At 44.2% G+C, this 19,875-nt stretch overlaps 1 protein-coding gene and 1 pseudogene across 1 annotated transcript; one reads left to right on the forward strand and one right to left on the reverse strand.

The window, feature by feature from the left end:
- Nucleotides 1-9: 9 nt before the first annotated feature.
- LOC117709065 (olfactory receptor 2A12-like) lies at nucleotides 10-3,211 on the reverse strand. Its single transcript, XM_076934318.1, has one exon. It carries the CDS (start codon nucleotides 1,506-1,508, stop codon nucleotides 561-563), a length of 948 nt encoding a protein of 315 aa, XP_076790433.1. The 5' UTR covers nucleotides 1,509-3,211; the 3' UTR covers nucleotides 10-560.
- Nucleotides 3,212-14,674: 11,463 nt separating this feature from the next.
- On the forward strand, nucleotides 14,675-17,242 carry LOC117708669 (bromodomain-containing protein 8 pseudogene; annotated as a pseudogene).
- Nucleotides 17,243-19,875: the final 2,633 nt, after the last annotated feature.

Genomic DNA, 19,875 nt, shown 5'->3' on the forward strand with positions numbered 1-19,875 from the left:
TCACACGAATATTTATAGAAACTTTATACAGAATAGTCAATAGAAAATATCACTATTGTAGGCAAGTTAAACTGTGACAATATGGACTATACTACTGCAAAAATAGAAGCGTACAACTGTTATACACAGCACTTGAGATGAATCAAAGGGGTTTTAAGATGAGTAAAAACCAGACACCCTGCTAACATCACCTACTGCCTCTGTTTATATAACATTCACAAGATGAGGAAGTTATGCTGTGGGAGTGAATAACAATGGCATCTATATCAGAGGCTAGAACTGGGGATCATATACAATGTTACCCTGAGTGGTAGTGGAATAGTTCTATACCCAGATGGAGTTTTATGAACCTGTATATATGATCATATGCAGAAATGTTCTATGATCATATAGAATCACATGCCAAATGAGTACATGCAATACATGGTGACATCCGAATAAAGTCTTCAGTAAGTTAGTTACATTAAACCACATCAATTCAATGGATGTGATGTAGTATCTTTATGGAAGACTTTCTCATTACTGTCCCAAAGGCTACTAGTCTCAGAGCCCCCAAGTCTTCACCCTGACCCTTTACTGCTGCCCACCACCTTGAGAAAAGCCCTTTTCACATCTTTATTACGAAGGCTGTAGATGATGGGGTTGAGGAAGGCAGAGATGACATTGTAGAACAGAGCCAGCTTCTTGTCCTCTTCTGGAGAGGACTCAGAACCAGGCCTCATATACATAACCATACACGGGATTGAAAACATGGTGACCACAGTGATGTGGGACACACAGGTGGAGAAGGCCTTGATCCGCCCTTGAGTTGAGCGGATCCTCAAGATAGCAGCAAAGATATTGATGTAGACAACAATGATGAGGGAGAGTGGGACCAAGAGAAGGATGAAGCCTAGGATGAAATCCACCTGGTCATTGAGAGAGGTGTCTGCACAGGCCAACTTCAGGACAGCAGGCACTTCACAGAAGAAGTGGTTGATCTCATTGGGGCCACAGTAGGGAAGAATCATAGCAGAAACAGTATATATCAGGGCACAGGTGATACCCCAGAACCCACAGAAGACCACCAGTGACCCACGCAGCAAAGGGCTCATGATGACTTTGTATCTAAGAGGATGGCAAATGGCTACATACCTATCATAAGCCATGATTGCAAAAAGCCAAGACTCGGTGATTCCCAGCATCAGGAAGATATACATCTGAGCCACACATCCAACGTAGGAGATGGTCTTCTTCTCACAGACCAGATGTACCAGCATCTGGGGCACTGTGGTGGTGACATAGCCCATATCCAGAATGGACAAGACACTGAGGAAAAAGTACATGGGTGTGTGGAGGTGGGAATCCATGTGTATCAAGGTGATAATGAGCCCATTGCCTAGGAGGGTGGTGAGGTAGAGGAGAAGAAAGATACCAAACAGAATGCCATTTATCTTTGTGTCACTAGAGAATCCTAGAAGGACGAACTCAGTAAGAGAGCTGCGGTTTTTCCAAAGGAAGTCCTGCATTCTGCTGCAAAGATAGAGCAGAGCTGTCAATCATGAAAGAGAAGCTCCAGATGCTAATTCTGCTGCCATTCATTCACCAGGTGAGCCAAACATGAAAAGCAAAGTCAAGTACATATCAGGGTCCCACAGAGCCAGAGAGCAAAGCTTTAAGAAGAATTTCCATTTCATATGAAACAGAATGTTTTTCTTCTATCATACAATTTGAATTATTCTGATGCCAGATTATGAGCTCCACATTTACAATGTGGAATTTGCAAAATAATGGGGGATACTCAAAAAAAGTAATGCCTTATAATTCATGGTCCACATAGCTTATGAAAAAGTCATAGGGAAAACATCATGGGAAGAATTGGGTATTTAAGAACTCAACATTTGTGGCAGCCAAAGCACATGGCTTGAACCTGAAAATGGACCCCCAGACAAAGTTATTAAATTACCAGGCTGACAAGCCAAGGACAGGTGAGATTCTGCATGGAGCCTTACTAACCTAAGACAGAAATGCATTGCTTTGGATAATACATATTCCATGACAGGTAAGGAAGACATTCTTGTCAGAACAACCTAAGACAGGCTCAGTCTTGTTAAGGAAATAAAAAAGGGGGGAGAGGTAGAGAGCCTTCGGAGCTGCTTGGCAAGAATCTGATATGGGTCAAGGACAAGAAAATAGCTGCTTGGCAGGAATATGACATGGGCCAAGGACAAGGAAGTAGGCATCAAGCAGGAATCTGACATTAGGCTAGAACAAAAAAGTAATTTCAGGTAGGAATATAAAAAATTAGGCTAGAACAAAGAAGTAATTTCAGACAGAAATCTAAATTTTAGGCTAGAACAAGTGAGTAGGCTTCAGACATGAAAATGACTTTGGGCTAGAACAGGGAAGTAGGCTCAGATATTTTGGTCATCCTGATAAGCTCTTAGAAACAGTGATTACGGGAGTGTTCGTGGAATTGTGTGTAATGCCTTGCTTGTTCTTTGACTATTTGTGTTTATTGTCTTCCTTGTTCCTTGACTATTTGCATCTATTGTATTGCTAGACCCTCAACCTAGAACTGACCTTAATACATGCATGTAATTAAAATGGTATAAAAGCAAAAAGGAGGAGGTGTGATGGGATAGGGGATTCTAGGAAGGAAAAATGGGGAAAGGGGGTGACATCTCAAATGTAAATAAAAAAAATATACAATAAAAAAAGAACTCAACATTTGTATGGAACTAACATCAAATATCGAGGTCAGCCTTCATTTGTGGGACCGTCCCCACACTGACTTTAGTTGAAGAGCTCAAAAAATTGATGGGCATCCCCAAAATTGAGAGCCATGTCTATAAGCCTGACTCCCTGGACTAGCAGAAAAATAGCTATCTTTGGATAGTTAATCAATAAGTCAAAGTCACATGTTTTCATAGACTGTAGGTAAACAATACAAGGAATGAAGGATAAGTCAATGACTAAATGGAACACACAGGCTTGCCTATAGAACAGAGAAATGTAGCCCAGAGAAGACTAAGAAAAATAAAGTGGATGGAAAATGCATATAAAGGAAATATATTATTAAGGACAGTGGTTGAAAATGAAACAAACGAACAAAACAAGTGTTGTTCTGAAACAGGTCAAAGATGAAAGGATATGTTTCTCCAAATGCTCAACAATGAGGCAGGCTGAGGTCTGTCCACAGAAAATAGAAAGTAATTGAGTAACACATCTAATGTGGTTGAGGGAGAGGGAGGAGGTAAGGATGGGAAAGAAAGGGAAGGGAACAGGAGGAGAGAAGAGGGGAGGGGAGAAGAGAGAAGAGGAGGGAAGGGAAGGGAAGGGGAGGGGAGGGGAGGGGAGGGGAGGGGAGGGGAAGGGAGGGAAAGGGAAGGGGAGTGGGCATTGAGCAAAGATCCAATTATCAACCTAGAGTTCAGTGAAAGAGTCCTTTGGAAACCAATGTTACTTTCTCTCAAATGAAAGCAGGTCATTGATTACCAAAGACCCTTAGTGAGAGATGCTCCAAAGAAGTTCTTCATTCTGGAAGAAATGGTCCTCTGTGAAACACAGAGCTGAAAGGGAAAATGAAAAGCATAGAGTCAAAAAAGCAAAGATTGACTGTTTAAAGCAACAAAACTAACAGCACACTGTAGCATGAGACACACTATGGCACAGGGCATTCTGTGGCACAGGGCACACTCTAGCTTAGGGCATGCTGTGTTATGTTGGCAGCAGCCTCACACTTGGTTACCTCCAAAGAAAGCGTGTGTGTATGTATCTGTGGCTTTGTCTATGTGTGTCTGTGTCTGTGTCCATGTGAATCTGGGTCTGAGTGTGTGTAATAAAGAAGCTAGAAAGTGAGAGACATCCTAAGGAAAACTTTAAAACACAGAAGAAAAACCTTGAAGAGGCCAGATGATAGAGAGACCTCCCATGGTAAAGGACCAGGGAAATCAATGGCTGTGCTACCAAAAGCAGTGTGTAGACTCAGAGCAATCCTGTTCAGAATTGCCATGCTGTACTTTACAGGAAGAGAAAGACACATCCTTAAGATTCATATGGAAGCACAAAAGACCCCGGAGAGGCAAAGCAATCCTGGGAAAAAACAATCACCATATCTGATTTCAAGATCTCCTACAGAACCATAGTATCAAAGGCAGCAGTAGTTGTCTTAGTTACTTTTCTATGGTTTTGAAAAAATCCTGAGAAAAGAAACTATAGAGAGCACCATTTCCTGATTATCAGGATGATCGATCAGCTTGGGACATTCTCCCTCCTTAACTTATCTTGTTCACAGAGTGCTCTGGTGGTAACTGAAGGCACAGGCCACAGGGATGAGGAACTGACAAACTAAAGGGCAAAACTATGCACTTTCCCTTTCATATCTTAGGCATCTGATTCTATTTGCAAGGTTACAGGTTTCCTGTGCTAGGCAATATTCAGATATATTGATGCTACCTACAGAGATGTGCAGAGACTCACTGTGCAGAGGGTCATCACGTGTGATGCCATGACATAAGAGCTAAGCAAGGAAAAAGACAGGACAGGAAAGGTGGGCAAGGGAAGAGCATGGAGGGACTGTCATGCCCTGCAAAACAGGCTAAAGAGGGTGGACCTTGTGATAACAGACAAAAGAATAGACAAGATATCAATTCTCTATCGGAAATCAGTCACCCTGGCAACAATGTGAAGGATATATGTGGGGAAGTGGGAGATGTCATTATTCATGAAGAACAGATGATATTAGGAACTAAGGCAGAGATTAGTGACATGAAAATAGAGCATTAGAATTTTCTATATCTACGACGAAAGAGCACTGGGAAAGAGAGGCGTCAGCCATGAATTCTGAGAATGAGCAGGGGTATACTTGAGTGCGGATGTGAATGGTGGTGCCATTCACTGAGCTGAGCAACACAAGAGTAGAATCTGGGTGAGATGCACTGAGTCTAGTTTGGGGTTTAGGTGGCTTGTGGAATTGCCATCCTCCAGTGGATGCCTGTGTCTAGAATGGAAGACACAGCTTTGAGGCAGAAATCGGTGTTACTGGTACTTTAATAAGACCTGAAGCAATTGGAGGTGATAGGACCACAGGGAGTGTGTGAAGGATAGAGCTGAATGCAGAACACTAGAAAAACTACAGTTGTGAAGGCTAAGGGAGAAAACCCAGAGATGGGGATGAGATTGGGGCAAAAAAAGAATGTTGTGTGAGACAGAAACCCAAGGTGAGACAAAGACCTCAAGAAAAGGGAGGTCTTTGTGGCCCAGTGTGCACAGATAACACATGAGACAAGAGGTAAATGTTCTACCACTTTAGCACCTAAAAAGTTCTGGGAGAATAGATCCAAATTAAGACAAGTTCAGGCTGGCTGTCCAAGACTCTGACACAAGATGGAAGAGAGTCCTAGGTAGGGCGCTTCCTGGTGAAGGAAATGTAGCTTTCATGGTGTGAGGATCATGGCTCATCCAGTGATGGGAATTAATGAGAAAGCTTGAAAACACCACAAAGGGGCAGATCAATGGTGGAGCATGGATGTGCTGAGTCAGGAAAGGTCACATGCAGATGACAGGGGGACCACACAAGCTTCAGAGGAAGGCCCCTTCCACCATGGCTGACTGGGAAGAGAGTGTGTGTGCAGAGCCCTGAAATATTGCCATCAGGTCAGAGACTCTAAGTTAATGTGTGTCAGACATATGGATGCCTCTGAGTTTTCTGTTTATAACCTCCCTTGTGTTCACTAGGAAAACAAATATAAGAAGTTACTGAAATATATATGTATATTCCTGATAAGAGTGGCCATCTGAAATCAGCCAGCCTTGGACTTAAATATATCTCTGTGTTTAGTCTCTTAGCAAGACCTTTCACTTAAATGTCAGGTGAACAAGAGCCTACTTGAAGTCCCTCCTTGGATACTCAGAAATCACCTCAAACTTAACCATGCCCCCAATGCTCTCTCTTGGTTTCAGCATGCAGTTTACCTGGGATCTCATCAGTGCTGCTGTTCCCACTGTTCATGCCATAAAATTCCTGTTGCAACCCACTCCATCCCATCCAGCGCTGACTAAGTGCCCCACTGTGGATCTTCAGCTCTGGGGCCTCCCTCTGCACCTCTCTCAGCAGCATCTGCACTGACTCCCTTCCCACCTCTGCCAGATGTCATTACATTAATGAACCCTTTCTCTCCGCAGCTTTCTTGAAGGCAGCCATCCTCCAGTCTCTTTCCTCTCTTATGAAAATACGTTTATCTAGCTATTGTCTGCTGCCCCAAACTAAACAGAGGCTTGTTTTATGCAGCCCTGTATTTCCAGAGTCCATCACTGTGCCCTATGCAGTTCATTAAATTGTGAAAGCATCCAGTTTTGCAACACTTCTATGTACTCAGGAGAACAAACACAGCGAGCAATAGAGCTATAAACAAAACCATCTACTGACTTGGGCTTAAGCGCACCTCTGTATTTGTGTCTCCCTTGAAGTGTCTGAAGGACTCTGGTGAGAAGCAGATGAGATTTGCTTAGCAAAGCCTCTGGATTTGAACTAAAGCATAAATGCCACCAGGATGACAACTTCAGCTTGACTAGAGAAAACTTTCTTGCACTTGGGCTGTTAACTTATATAAAGAGCTCAGAAACTCCCATCTCTGTAGAGAGCTTTGGGCTGAGTCCAGCTGACCAGAGGCATCCCAGCCTTCATGCTGTGTACCCCCTACTGTTTATATGTCAAGACCCTAACTGCCAATGTTAGAAGGTGGAGTCATTGGGTTAGACCACATACACACACACACACACACACACACACACACACACACACACAAACCCTCTCCTGGAAGGGGAGGGGGGACCAGGGGAAGGGCAGACTGCATGTCAAGAGCATTGCTTTTATTTAAAAAGGAAAAAGGGAAGCGGTAATGAGACTTGCACAACTGGACTTAAGGTCCAGACCAAGAATTAAGGACATTGGTTTCACAATCCTCTTATTGTCTAACCCAGCCTGGTCCTGCTCCAATGCCCAGGCAGCTGCCACCACATCTCCACTGTCTCATCTTCAGAACCTGCCTACTCACTCCATCCAACAGCATTTACTAGGAGTAATCCTGATTTTTTTTTAAAAAAAGACTTTTTTGTCCATGACCTGTGCTTGTTAGTATATATGCAGTATAGTGTCAAATTGGAGAAAGAAGTGGGAGAGACAGAGAGAATGGAGAGGAGGCGATGATGTGAACAGGCTGCAAGAGTCAGCCATATTGTCTTGACAATAATGGAGAGAGAGAGAGAGAGAGAGAGAGAGAGAGAGAGAGAGAGAGAGAGAGAGAGAGAGGCCATGGAAGCTGAGTGGACAGAGAAGAGGCAGGACAATACAGACACCCACCAGGATCTGCAGACAGTAGAGACCAAGGCCAGCAGAAGGGACACTCTGGTGCCCCCTGTCCCTTGTCACTCTTACCTTTACCTGCTCTTAGGCTCTGTGTGAGGTATGAATTAGGAGTCTGAGGAGGTCTCCTTTGAAACTCTACCCCAGTCAGCCCTGATTCCCAGGAGGGTAATGCTGGCGCTTTCCTAATGAGCTTCTTGTACCTTTGAATTCCCCAAGATCTGAATAACAAGTCTGAACTCCAACACCCATCACTGGAGGCTGGGGACAGCCCAATCCCCTGGCTCCCCAACCTTGAGTCCCAGGCTGCTATTCTGCCTCAATACCCTCCCAGAATCCATATTCTCTCCAAGTCACCACCACACCACATTGGATGGATCCTGGTTTATATAGGCAGCAAATATATTTGGAAAGCTGCCTCCAACATATTGGCCTGTGAGCATGTGTGGTAGTTGCTTCTCTGTGGCTGTGATAAAGCGCTATCCAAAATCATTTTGAGGAGAGAATAGGATAAGGAAGTAAGCACAGCGCTGTGTTTTGAATGTCAGCACCAAGCTGATAAGACCAAACACTGGGAAAATTGCCTCCTGCCCCTGGCTGAGATCCCACAGGCAGAAACTCTGGACTGGCCCCACTACCAATTAGAGAACTCTTGCCTTTGTCTTTCAGACAACATCATCTAGGGCAGGTTCCAATAGTCTTAGGCCATAAGTCTATCATAGCACCAAAAAGTACACGTTATCATGGGGGCATGATCCTGTGCAACGTTGTGCTAGGGGTTCTGAATATGATTTAGTGTTGTAACATTGGCGGCCATCATTGCTCACATCATTACCTTCCCAATTTCAAGCATCATGACACAGAAGGTATAATTATCTTCTTTGGAAAATAAAAGGAGACGGGGCATCAAAACACAGCCATGGAAGCCTGGGGTGGGCCCTTTCATGATGAAGCCCAAAGCTAAACAGAATCCTGTGGTGCCTGACCACAAAGCGACCCAGTGACCCAGTGACCCAGTGACCCAGTGACCCAGTGACCCAGTGACCCAATGTCTGTGATGTACTGTTTTATCCTGACCCCAAAAAGAGGCTTGCAAGGTAAGAACACCCTCTTCAGAAACTCACCCATTTCATCCTGAATAACAAGTTATCTACAGATTTGAGACAAACCTGGCCACCGGGCACCCTCTGGTGCTGTGGTACCAGCAGCAGCAACACAGCCACAGCTTACTCAGTGCAGTCCTGGACTTAGTCTGCCATCTACTGCTGAACAGTTCAGTTCACTCCTGAACAGCAGCAATGGATCAAGGAAGAGGAAAGCAAAATTATTTTCAAAACAAATTAAAATGGAACCACAATATACCCACACTTATGACACCCAGCAGAATGTGCACCAGGAAGGGAGTTTGCAATGGTCAACTCTTTCTTTAAACTCCTTATTGGTTCTTGATGAATTTTCACATTATGCACCCCAATCCCACTCACCTTCCCTCCCCTCATATTCACTCTCCACCCTTGCAACCTTCTCCCCAACAGAAAAAAAGAAAATCTCCTTGTGGAAGTTATTGTATGGCACAGTGTGCCCGACAGTACACACTGTCATCCATACCTCTTTGCTTGCAAATGTTCATTGCAAAGAATATTTGTTCTGGCATGGAGACTCTGGCTTCTACTACACTATCAATACTGAACTTCACTGGGACTCCTCTCAGATATCCTGTTGTTGCCCTGTGTCATGGAGATCCTGTAGCTTTGAATCTGTAGAAACAGCACCTTCATGCACTTCATCGATGAGGTAGATATTGGAGTGAGCCAGTTCAAAGCCCTGGATGTGGGCCTGAGTGGTGTCTGAGCTGGCCAGCCAGCTAACTCTCCTGCTCTCACGCCCTTGGGGTTGGCACACCAGTGACCTCCTCACCCACACCCCTGCAACCAGGTCTAGCTCTACCCTGCTGCCCAGGGGAGGTGCAGGACCTGCTACCCCAAATGGTGTAGCTGGTAAAGGACATGGCCAGTTCTCCCACACTCATGACCCCCCAGGGCCAGCTCTTCCACCTGCCATAGGTGGCAATGAATGAGGGAAGGAAGGAAGGTATCTCTCCCTCATCTGTGCCACCTCACAGACAAGAGTCAGAGTCAGCTCTTTCACACTCATGCTCTCAGGGCTGGCTCACCACAGTCCCCACATCCAGAGCCAGCTCTACTGTGTTGCCCAGGTGAGGGGCAGGGCCACCTCTCCTACCCACAGCTGGTGGCTCAGACAAGAGGAGGGGATCTCTCTCTCTCTCTCTCTCTCTCTCTCTCTCTCTCTCTCTCTCTGTGTGTGTGTGTGTGTGTATGTGTGTGTGTGTGTGTGTTGTCACTGCATAGTAGACAGGAGGCAGGGCCAAGTCTCCCACTCCTATCCTTAGGGACAGCTCACTCACAGCCCCCACATCTAGGACAAGCTCTGGTGTGCAGCCCCGGTGATGTGTAGGGCCTGCTCTCCTGAGCACTGCAGTAGGCAAGGGGCAGTTCTCAGGCTCTCATGACCTTGGAACCAACTCTCCTGCCCACTGTAGGTGACAAGGGGTGAAAAGGTAGGACATCTCTCCCTCACCCATGTCACCACATGGCAGACAATCAGCAGGCCAGCTCTCCCACACTCACCTTTGGGGCTGGCTCATCTGTAACCCTCCACCCCCTCCTACCACCTGGATCAGCTCTACTGTGCTACCTAGACAAGGTGCAGGGCCACCTTTCCCAAGTGCTGCAGCTGGTGAGGGGCAGGGACAGTTCTCCTGCTCTCATAATCTCAGGGCTAGGTCTCCCACCTGCCACAGGTAGTGAAGGATGATGGGGGAGGATGTTATCTCTTCCGTATCCACACCATCACTCAGGAGATGAGTGACAGGGCCAGCTCTCCCATGCTCATATCCTTGGGGCCAGCTCACCCACAACTGCAAGTCAACTCTTACATTAAGAATGAAAAGACCCTGCTGGGCGGTGGTGGCACATGCCTTTAATCCCAGCACTTGAGAGGCAGAGGCAGGTGGATTTCTGAGTTCGAGGCCAGCCTGGTCTACAGAGTGAGTTCCAGGACAGCCAGGACTACACAGAGAAACCCTGTCTCGAAAAAAAAAAAAAAAAAAAAAAAAAAAAAAAAAAAAAACAAAAAAAAAAAAAAAAACCAAAACAAAACAAAAAAAAGAATGAAAAGACCCGAATTGAGCTAGCACAGCATCCCCAAGGAGCCATGAACACACGTACACATGAAGCTCAAAATTACCCAAAGAAATAAAAATATCAGAGTAACAAATATTAAGTTCTTTAAAAAAGATAAAATTGACAACTCGAGCTATACCAAGAAAAAGAGAAAATCCAAATAAAATCATAGGTGAAAATGTAAGCATTAGGACTGTTTTCAGTCACACAATGATCCTTAGACCTTATTATGAACAATTCTGTGCCCCAAATTGATGACTTATAAGAATAGACAAATTCTTGAGTTTGTCTAATTCAGTAATACACTGTACTATGCACACAGTAATATACACAATATAATATCAGTAATGTACACATTACTGACACTGAGTAATAAAGAAGTAGAAAATGTTCACAGACTAGTAATAAAATGTTCAATCAAAGAAAATCCCAAGGCCAAAGGCCTCACTGCTAAGCACCACCAAGCACTGAAATGACAACTAACACATTTCTTCTCCATCTCCTTCTTCTCTTTTTCTGTTTCTACTTCCAAAGTTTGGTTTTGTTATTGCTGTTGTTGTTGTTATTGTTGTTATTTTGGTTGGTTGTTTTTTGTTTGTTTTGTTTTGTTGGGGTTTGGTTTCTTTTTTGATTTGTTTGTTTGTTTGTTGAGACAGAGTCTCTGTGTAGCCCTTGCTGTCCTGGAATTGTTTTTGTAGACCTGGCTGGTCTTGAACCTAGAGATCTGCCTGCCTCTGCCTCCTAAGTGCTGGGATTAAAGGCACATGCTCCAATTCTTCTTAAATAGCTCCAAAAACATGGATGGGGTGATGGTTCAGTGGGTAAAGTGCTTGCCATGTAAATAGGAGGACTTGAGTTCAAATCCCCAGTATGTATGTAAAAGAATGTGAGAGGGCTCACATCTGGAATCCCAGGGCTCCTACAGTGAGATGGGAGACAAAGACAGGAGAATCACCTGAAATTTAAACCTGATATCCACAGTGGCAAAGAGAACTTGTATCAAATGAGGTAAAAGGTAAGAACCTACCTACAATTGTTCTCTAACTTCCTCATGTGAATATGCACACACACACACACACACATGCACATATGCACACACATACACATGCACGAGCATGCACACAACTTAAAAACTCCAAAAAATTAAGAATGACTGAATTTTTTCAAAGTCATTCTTTGATACCAGCATTATCCCAATACTGAAAAACAAAAGGATACAGAAGAAAAATAAGGGAATTGGAAAGGAAAAGAGGAAAAGGAAACATTATATCCTACAAAAGATGAACATCAATGTGAAAACATACAACAAAATATTAGCAACTGAAACTAATGACACATCACAAAGATTACTCATCATGATAAAGTGGGTTCCTTCAAGGGATGCAAGGATGCTGTGGCATATGCAAACCAATAAATATGAGGGACCACATCAGTAGAATGAGGTAGAAAAACCTTATGATCATCTAAATAAGTGCCCAGAAAACATAATAAAATTCAACCCCTCTTTCTAAAAAAAAAAATGAATAAATTAGAAAACATACCTCAACATAATAAAAGCCATATATAATGAATCAATATCTAACAGAGCGATAGGAAAAACTGAAGGCTTTCTAAGATGTGGATGAAGACAAGAATATCTATATTATGTCTATATTAGCCACTTTTATTCAACAAACTACTGGGCGAGGGGAATGAAGAGAATCCAAACAGGAAACGAGAAAGCCAACTTGTCCCTGTTGGTACAGGAAACACTAAGATCCACCAGAAGCCATTGGCACCAGTAAATGAAGTCAGAAAAGTTGTAGGATACAGGTCAGCACACAAAGATCAATAACATCACTCCACACCAACAGAGAATTGTCTGAAAAAAGAATCAATCCAATTCTACACAAAATACTTTCATTCATACATACATACATACATACATACATACATACATACTAAGGTGCAAATTTACCAAATATGTGAAAAATCTCTGTGATAAAAACTACAAAACTGAAGAGGTCACAAAGAGATGGAAAGACAGCTGAGTTCATAAACTTGAAGAATCCATAATATTAAAATGTCTGTACATTCCAATTAGTTATACAATATTGTGTTTATATCAAATCACTACTGACTTCCTTCTGAGAACTAGGAAACACACTATGTGTAGGTAACCACACAAAAAGAAAAAGAAAAACCAAATGCCCAAAGAGATCTTGAGATAAAGAACAAAGCAGATGACATTGCATTACTTGATTCAAAACAAAGTGGGGGGTGGAATCCAGAACAGTTGGCAAAGTGCTTTCACGTGGACTTGAATACCTACCCAGTATCCACATAAAAGCTGGGTATAGAAGCATGTGCCTGTAATATCAGCTACTAGGGAGGCAGAAACAAGCAAACCCCTGGAGCTCATGGACCAGACAACAGAGCTAAATTGGTGAGAGCCATGTTCAGTAAAAGACTCTCAAAAAAGAAAGTGGACAGCAGCTAATGAAGACACTCAACATCAACCAGCTTACACACACACACACACACACACACACACACACACTTTCGTGTATTCACATATGTATACACATGAATCTTCACACACATATGTACATATACATCTGCACATGCACACAGAGAGAGAGAGAGAGAGACAGAGAGAGAGAGAGAGAGAGAGAGAGAGAGAGAGAGAGAGAGAGTAAAAAACCACAGGGCTAGAAGAAGGTTTTGTGGATGAAGCACTCGCCATACAAATGTGAGCACACACCACGTCACCGTGATGACAGGAAGCTAACTCAAACAACTCAGAAGTACATCAACCCTATTTAACTTAAAATAAGTGATAAATTAGTCTAAATGGACATTTTAAAAGGAAGATGTGTAAATGGCTGTATTAGTCAGGGTTCTCTAGAGTCACAGAACTTACGGAATGTCTCTCTATATTGAGGGAATTTATTGCGATGACTTACAGCCTATGGTCCAACTAACCCAACAATGGGCAGTTGTGGATGGGAAGTCCAAGAATCTAGTAGCTGCTCAGTCCTACGAGGCTGGTTGTTTCAGCTGGTCTTCTGTACAAGTAAGTCCCAACAGATGTGCTGGCAAGTAAGTACAAGCAGTTGAAGAAGAGTGAGTCTTCCTTCTTCCACTGTCCTTATGTAGTTCTCCAGCAGAAGGTGTGGCCCAGATTAAAGGTGTGTACCACCACACTCAGATCTGGGACTTGCTTTGTCTAGGCTAACCATGAACTCAGAGATCTCTTTGCCTCAGTCTCCTGGGATTAAAGGTGTATACTACCTTGCCTGGGCCTAAACTTTTCATGGCCACTATGCCTCAAGATCTCCATGCCAAGATCCAGGTCAGAAACTTGTGTCTTCCAGCCTCAAGATCTGGATCATCACAGGTGTGCCCTCCAATTCTGGATTGTAGTTCATTCCAGATACAGACAAGTTGACAACCAGGAATAGTCATTACGATGGCCTAGAGTCATTTTTAAAATGCTTGAAACCTCTCACTAGTCGTCAGGGAGATGCAAATCAAAACCACAGTATGATATCATCTCGCCTCGGTAAGAATGAATGCTATAGCAAGATTAAAGATGCACGTCCTGATGAGAATCTAGAGGCCAGGGAACCCCTGCACACTACTGATAGAATACTAAAAATTAGCACCTCCACTGTAGACGAGAGTATTGAGATTCCTCTACAAGTTCAGAATACAGGTATCATACGGTCAATCAACCCCTCTACTGGATATATAATGAATGGAAATAAAAACCAATATGTCAGAGACAGATGTACTTCCATGATGACTGCAGAGCTGTTCACAGTTGCCAAGAAACCACAAGCAACCTAAGAGTCCATCAACCAGTGAACAAATGGGGGTGGGGGGAGAGAACCATGTTTCCTCTACACTATGCAATGCCAGTCATTATAAAAAGGATGAAATCTATCATTTGCACCCAAACGAATGGAACTAGTGAACATCATGTTAAAGAAAATATACCAGGCAGAGAAAGACAAGTGTGTGCATGAATTGGCTCACATGTGCAGTCCAGGGAAGGCAACCATAGAGGGTGGAAGAGGAATTCTCTTACAGAGCTGAGAGTAGAAGAGAGGGAAGTCTGGGGTAAGGCTGGCCAGTGGATATGATGCTACAGTTCAATGTGATTAAGATGCATCAGGAGGTGTTGCACCAGAGAGTCACCATAGAGAACATCTGTGCCCCGTGTGCCTCAGACCTCTGCAGGAAGATATTGAAAGACCCTGAAGACATAACAGATGAGGAGGTAGACGTATTTAAGCTGATTTAAGTATTTCAAAATAGATACATTGTATCAAAACAACGCATGACACCCATTGTTATGTACGAGTATGCATTTGTGCATGAGTTAAAATTATATGGCACTTTAAAATGACAGTTTAATGAAATACTTCTGAGTTTAGATGACAGGACGAGGAGTGATGAAGTGCTATTGAGGTTCTCTCCTCCAAATGAGAGCAACTTCTCGGCTTTCATTGTCACAGATCAGCAACTGAGTAGGTGTTTCTTTGCATATCAGAGAGACAAAGTATCCACAACTTTGCCGAGTACCCCAGTCACCTCATTTCCTGTGATTCCTGACACCCTTCCTCCAGGCTCTGCATCCTTAGAAGCCCCCATGACCCCAGTAACAGATGATTCACCCCAGAAAAAGATGCTTGGACAGAAAGCAACTCCATCCTCCCCTCCTCTGCTGTCAAAGCACTTGAAGAAGGGCAGCCTCCTGCCTACTAGCCCCAGACTGGTAAGTGAGAGTGAAATGCCTGTGCCCTCTGGCCATCTGAACAGCACAGTGGTTCTCCTGGAGGTAGGCGGGGTTCTTCCCATGACACATGGTGGGGAGATACAGACAACAACCAGTGCTGTGGCAGCTGAGGAGGCTGCCACAGTGAGCCAGCCTGAGCCCTGTGTACCCCTGGAAGCTGTGGGAGATTCACATACTATGACTGTTTCCATGGATAGCAATGAAATCTCCATGATGATTAATTCTAAGAAGTGTTTCCACTCAGGGGTAGCAGAGGCTCCTGGTGGATCAAAGGCTCCAAGCATAGATGGGAAGGAAGACTTAGATCTGGCTGAGAAGCTGGATACTGCTGTGTCTTACACAGGTGAAGAGTTGGACCTTGAAACAGTTGAAGACATCATTGCCATTATTGAGGACAAGGTGGATGATCACCCTGAAGTGCTGGATGTAGCAGCTGCAGAAGCAGCAGCACTATCATTCTGTGAGGAAAATGATCCTCAGTCCCTGCCTGGCCCTTGAGAGCGACCTATCTAGCAGGAGTGAGACAAGCCTCTTCCAGCATCGGAGATGACCGTCAAACAAGAGAGGCTAAACTTCAAGGAATCAGAAAACAAAGGGATCCATGAACTGATAGTCGTCAGGGATTCAGGTGTTGAGATTAAGGTGGAACCTACAGAGTCAGAGCCAGGCATGTCCGGAGCTGAGATAGTAGCTGGAGTTGGTCAAGTCTCAAGTATGGAGCCACCAGAACTCAGGAGTCAAGACTTAGATGAAGAACCTAGTTCTGCAGCTGGAGAGACTGGTGAGACAGATGGTTCCAGTGGGAAAAGTTGTAGCGCGCTACCTCGCCGATAAGGAGCACGCCACACTCAGGATTCTTCTGACAGCATTTATTGAACAGCTCTTCAAGATGGTGAGGTGGAGGGAAAGGACGCCGAGCTCAGAAAGCCCGCTGCTTAAACAGAGCTTTGGGAGACGTGCAGATCCCTCATTGGCTCAAATCTTTCATCCAATTGTCATACTCGGTTTTCGCGCCATGCGCAGGCGCATTCTCAAGTAAAGCTTCCGTGAAGAACCAGGAAGCAGAAGCCTGCGCCATCTTTTAATGGCGAATGCGGCTCTTCACAAAAAGTTATGAGAGGCCACTTTCAGCTGTGACGACAGAGGCATCCCCTGAAAGCATGCTGTCTCCATCACCTGGCTCAAATCCTATTGAAGATCCTTTAGAGGCAGAGACTCAACACAAGTTTGAAATATCAGACTCATTGAAAGAAGAATTAGGGACTATTTTTGGAAGCCAGATAAAGGATGCCCCAGGTGAGGAGGAGGAGGAAGATGGAGTCAGTGAAGCAGCTAGCCTAGAAGAACCTAAGGAAGGGGATCAAGGAGAAGGCTATTTGTCTGAGATGGATAATGAGCCCCCTTTGAGTGAAAGTGATGATGGCTTTAGTATACATAACGACACACTGCAATCACACACTCTGGCAGACTGCATCCCAAGCAGCCCTGCCTCCTCGCAGTTTTCTGTGTGCAGTGAAAATCAAGAAGCAATTCGGGCTCAGAAAACACGAAAGAAAGCCATCATGCTTGTATGGAGGGCTGTGGCAAATCACAGGTATGCCAATGTGTTCCTGCAACCTGTTACAGATGACATAGCTTTTGGCTACCATAGCATTGCACAGAGGCTTATGGATTTGTGACATCGTGCTGATGTTTCAGAATGCTGTTATGTACAATAGCTCAGACCATGATGTCTATCACACCCAGCAGAGATGCAAAGAGATGTCTTGAAACAGATTCAGCAATTCTTGGACACACAGTTGATTATGCAAACATCTGGGTCTAGAATCAGTGCTAAAAGTCTCCAGGGGAGAGACTACCAGGAAACAAGATGCTTCAGAGAAGGATGAAGATATGAAAATGAAGAAGTGAATACCCTCTTTGAGCTGAACCTGAAATAGAAATAAGCAAGATAGTATAGCTTGTGGGCTCAGTTCCACACTTGATCTTAGTCAAAAGGCTGAGGAGCACTGAGTCCAGAAGCGGAGTTATAGAAAAGGAGGTGCCTGGGCCAAAGGACATGAGTTGAGAAAATCTCTTTTCAGAGAGTTGGAGTAGCACAGATGCCTGTTTTAGGGCAGAAATCATGGGCTGTGTTAATGTCCTAATGTGTAACTAGCAGATTGTAGCTAACAGATAGACAAAACATTCATACACATAAAATAATAAAATAAATAAATCTTTTAAACTATATGAAAGCAACTAAATAAATAACAAGTAAAATTTTTTTTTAAAAAACAATAAGAATAAATGCATAAATTTATGAAATATTATAAAGGGTTGTTTTTTTTAACACCAGTATATTCAAAGGTATAAGCAATAGGCAAGTGACACATTACAGGCAGGGGAAATGACAGCGACTAGAGACACTTGTCATTTTGAGAAACTACTATAAAAAATTTGAAATCAGAAATTGTGAAGATATAGATAAAATGGATGATTTTTTTAAAGAAAATTTAACTGGACAAATATTCCCTAGAAGTAGGAGCCCCAAGTTAGTGGAAAAGAGACTAAAGAGTCAGTCAGGCCCCCACATTTTAAAAAGCCTTAGAAGTAAAGCAGGGTCATGCATAGGCTCTCTGGAGCCTGAGGTAGGAGAAACCCAACTTTGAAGTCAGCCTGCACCACACAGTGAGATGCCCCTGAAAACTTAATCTGTGCTTGGAGTGGTGGTTCACACCCTTAATGCCAGCACTAAGGGAGGCAGACAGAGGCATATCCCTGTGAGTCTGTGGCCAACCTGGTCTACATAGATAGTTTTAGGCCAACCAGAGCTACATACTAAGACCTTGTCGCAGAAAACCATTGGAGCAGGGGCTGTCTCTGACTCCGTTGCCTGCCTTTGGAACCCTTTCCTCCTACTGGGCTGCCTTGTCTAGCCTCAGTAGGAGAAGATGCACCTTATCTTACTGCAACTTTATATGGCAAGGCTGGGTGATATGCATGGGAGGCCTTCCCTTTTCTGAAGAGAAAGACAGGAGTGGGTGGGGTTGGAGGGGATGTGGGGGGAAGAACTGGGAGGAGAGGGGAGAGAGGAAACTGCAGTCAGGATGTAAAGTTAATTAATTAATTTAAAAATATTTCATCACGAAAAAACAAGCCCAAAATTTAATTAATTAATTAATTAATTAATTGTGCGACAATGGACCTTGCCAGGAAACTTAGTAAAGTAGAGTGGGTCTGAGTCCCCAGAACCTGGACATCCACCTGAGACAGTAGGCAGCTCCCTGCTCCCTGCCAGATTCCTGGCTGGGAACACATGTCCACACTCCTCATGTCGGTCATGTAGCCCAAAATAGAGTTCTCCATACTAATGGGCTACCTAGAGGCCCTGAGGCCTTAGCCAATAAGCTTCCCTTCCCGGACATTCCTCTCTGCAAAAGGTATTCAATCTCTGATCCACCCTGAGAAGTTGGTATGGATAAACAGTAAATAAACAGTGTGGTTAAACATGGACTGCCTCTTTCATAGAGAACCACCTGGGAAACACGGAGAAGGCCTTTGACTACAGACAGAGCTACAGCCTAAGTCTCCCACAGAAGGCCTCTCTGCGCTTCCAGACAACCACTACCAAGCTAAGGACAATCACCTATTGTAAGGCCCCCACGAAGGGAGGACCTCACCCAAGCCTCGGGAATTCATGGCCACCCATTAACTCACAAGACACTGAACTTGATGCAATCAGCAAGAGGTATATTTCAATCAGTATACTGAGGTCAAGACCCATGACCCACACAGGGGCAGTGGGGTCTGACCCCAGGCTTTGGAGACAGAGAGAATTTAAAGCCAAAAACCACAACTCAGGGGGGAAACCACAACCCAGGGGGAGTAAAGGAGGGCTATTGGAGAGCACCTGTGGAAAGTACCAGCCCATTCATGGGGAACATTTTGTATGGGCTATTCTCTAAGAGCCTGTATGTAATCAGCCATCTATCTTGTGGTCAGCTAATTTCCTGAAACACAGAGCTCACAACCAAGCTGACCTGCACTCTTGATTCTGTTCAGTCTGCTAGGAGGTTTTGAAATTTTTTAACTCTTTCACTATGAGTGAATCCAGAGCTCTCATTCCCCACCCCACCCCTGGCCCCAGCTAGATGCCGTCCTCAGCCCACAGTACCCCAATGGTCCTAGCCTCATCTCGGGCCCGTGGACCCCCAACACTTCATTCCCTTCTCTGTGTAGTTTTCTAGTGGCAACTAGATTCCCAGGAGTCAGAGAACCCCAGCTTTACCCCTCTCATCTCAGACTGCGTTTTCCCACCCCCAAGGGTGTCTCTGTGCTTCCCTATAGTCCAGCACCCTACAATGTGTGGCATGGGACAAGCAGCCAAGCTCCTTGCTTTTCACCTCCCCAACAGCATGTCCCACACCCCAGCAGTGGGGTGGAATTCGGACCCACAATTAATCATAATAAAAATGAGTCTTAGAGCTCAGATAATGGACAAGTTTTCCCATACTAACCAAACTGTTCCAGAGCGCAGGAAGTATAGCTGCTGATGCTTTTTC

Source organism: Arvicanthis niloticus, chromosome 5 (genome assembly GCF_011762505.2).
Source record: "Arvicanthis niloticus isolate mArvNil1 chromosome 5, mArvNil1.pat.X, whole genome shotgun sequence".
NCBI lineage: Eukaryota > Metazoa > Chordata > Mammalia > Rodentia > Muridae > Arvicanthis > Arvicanthis niloticus.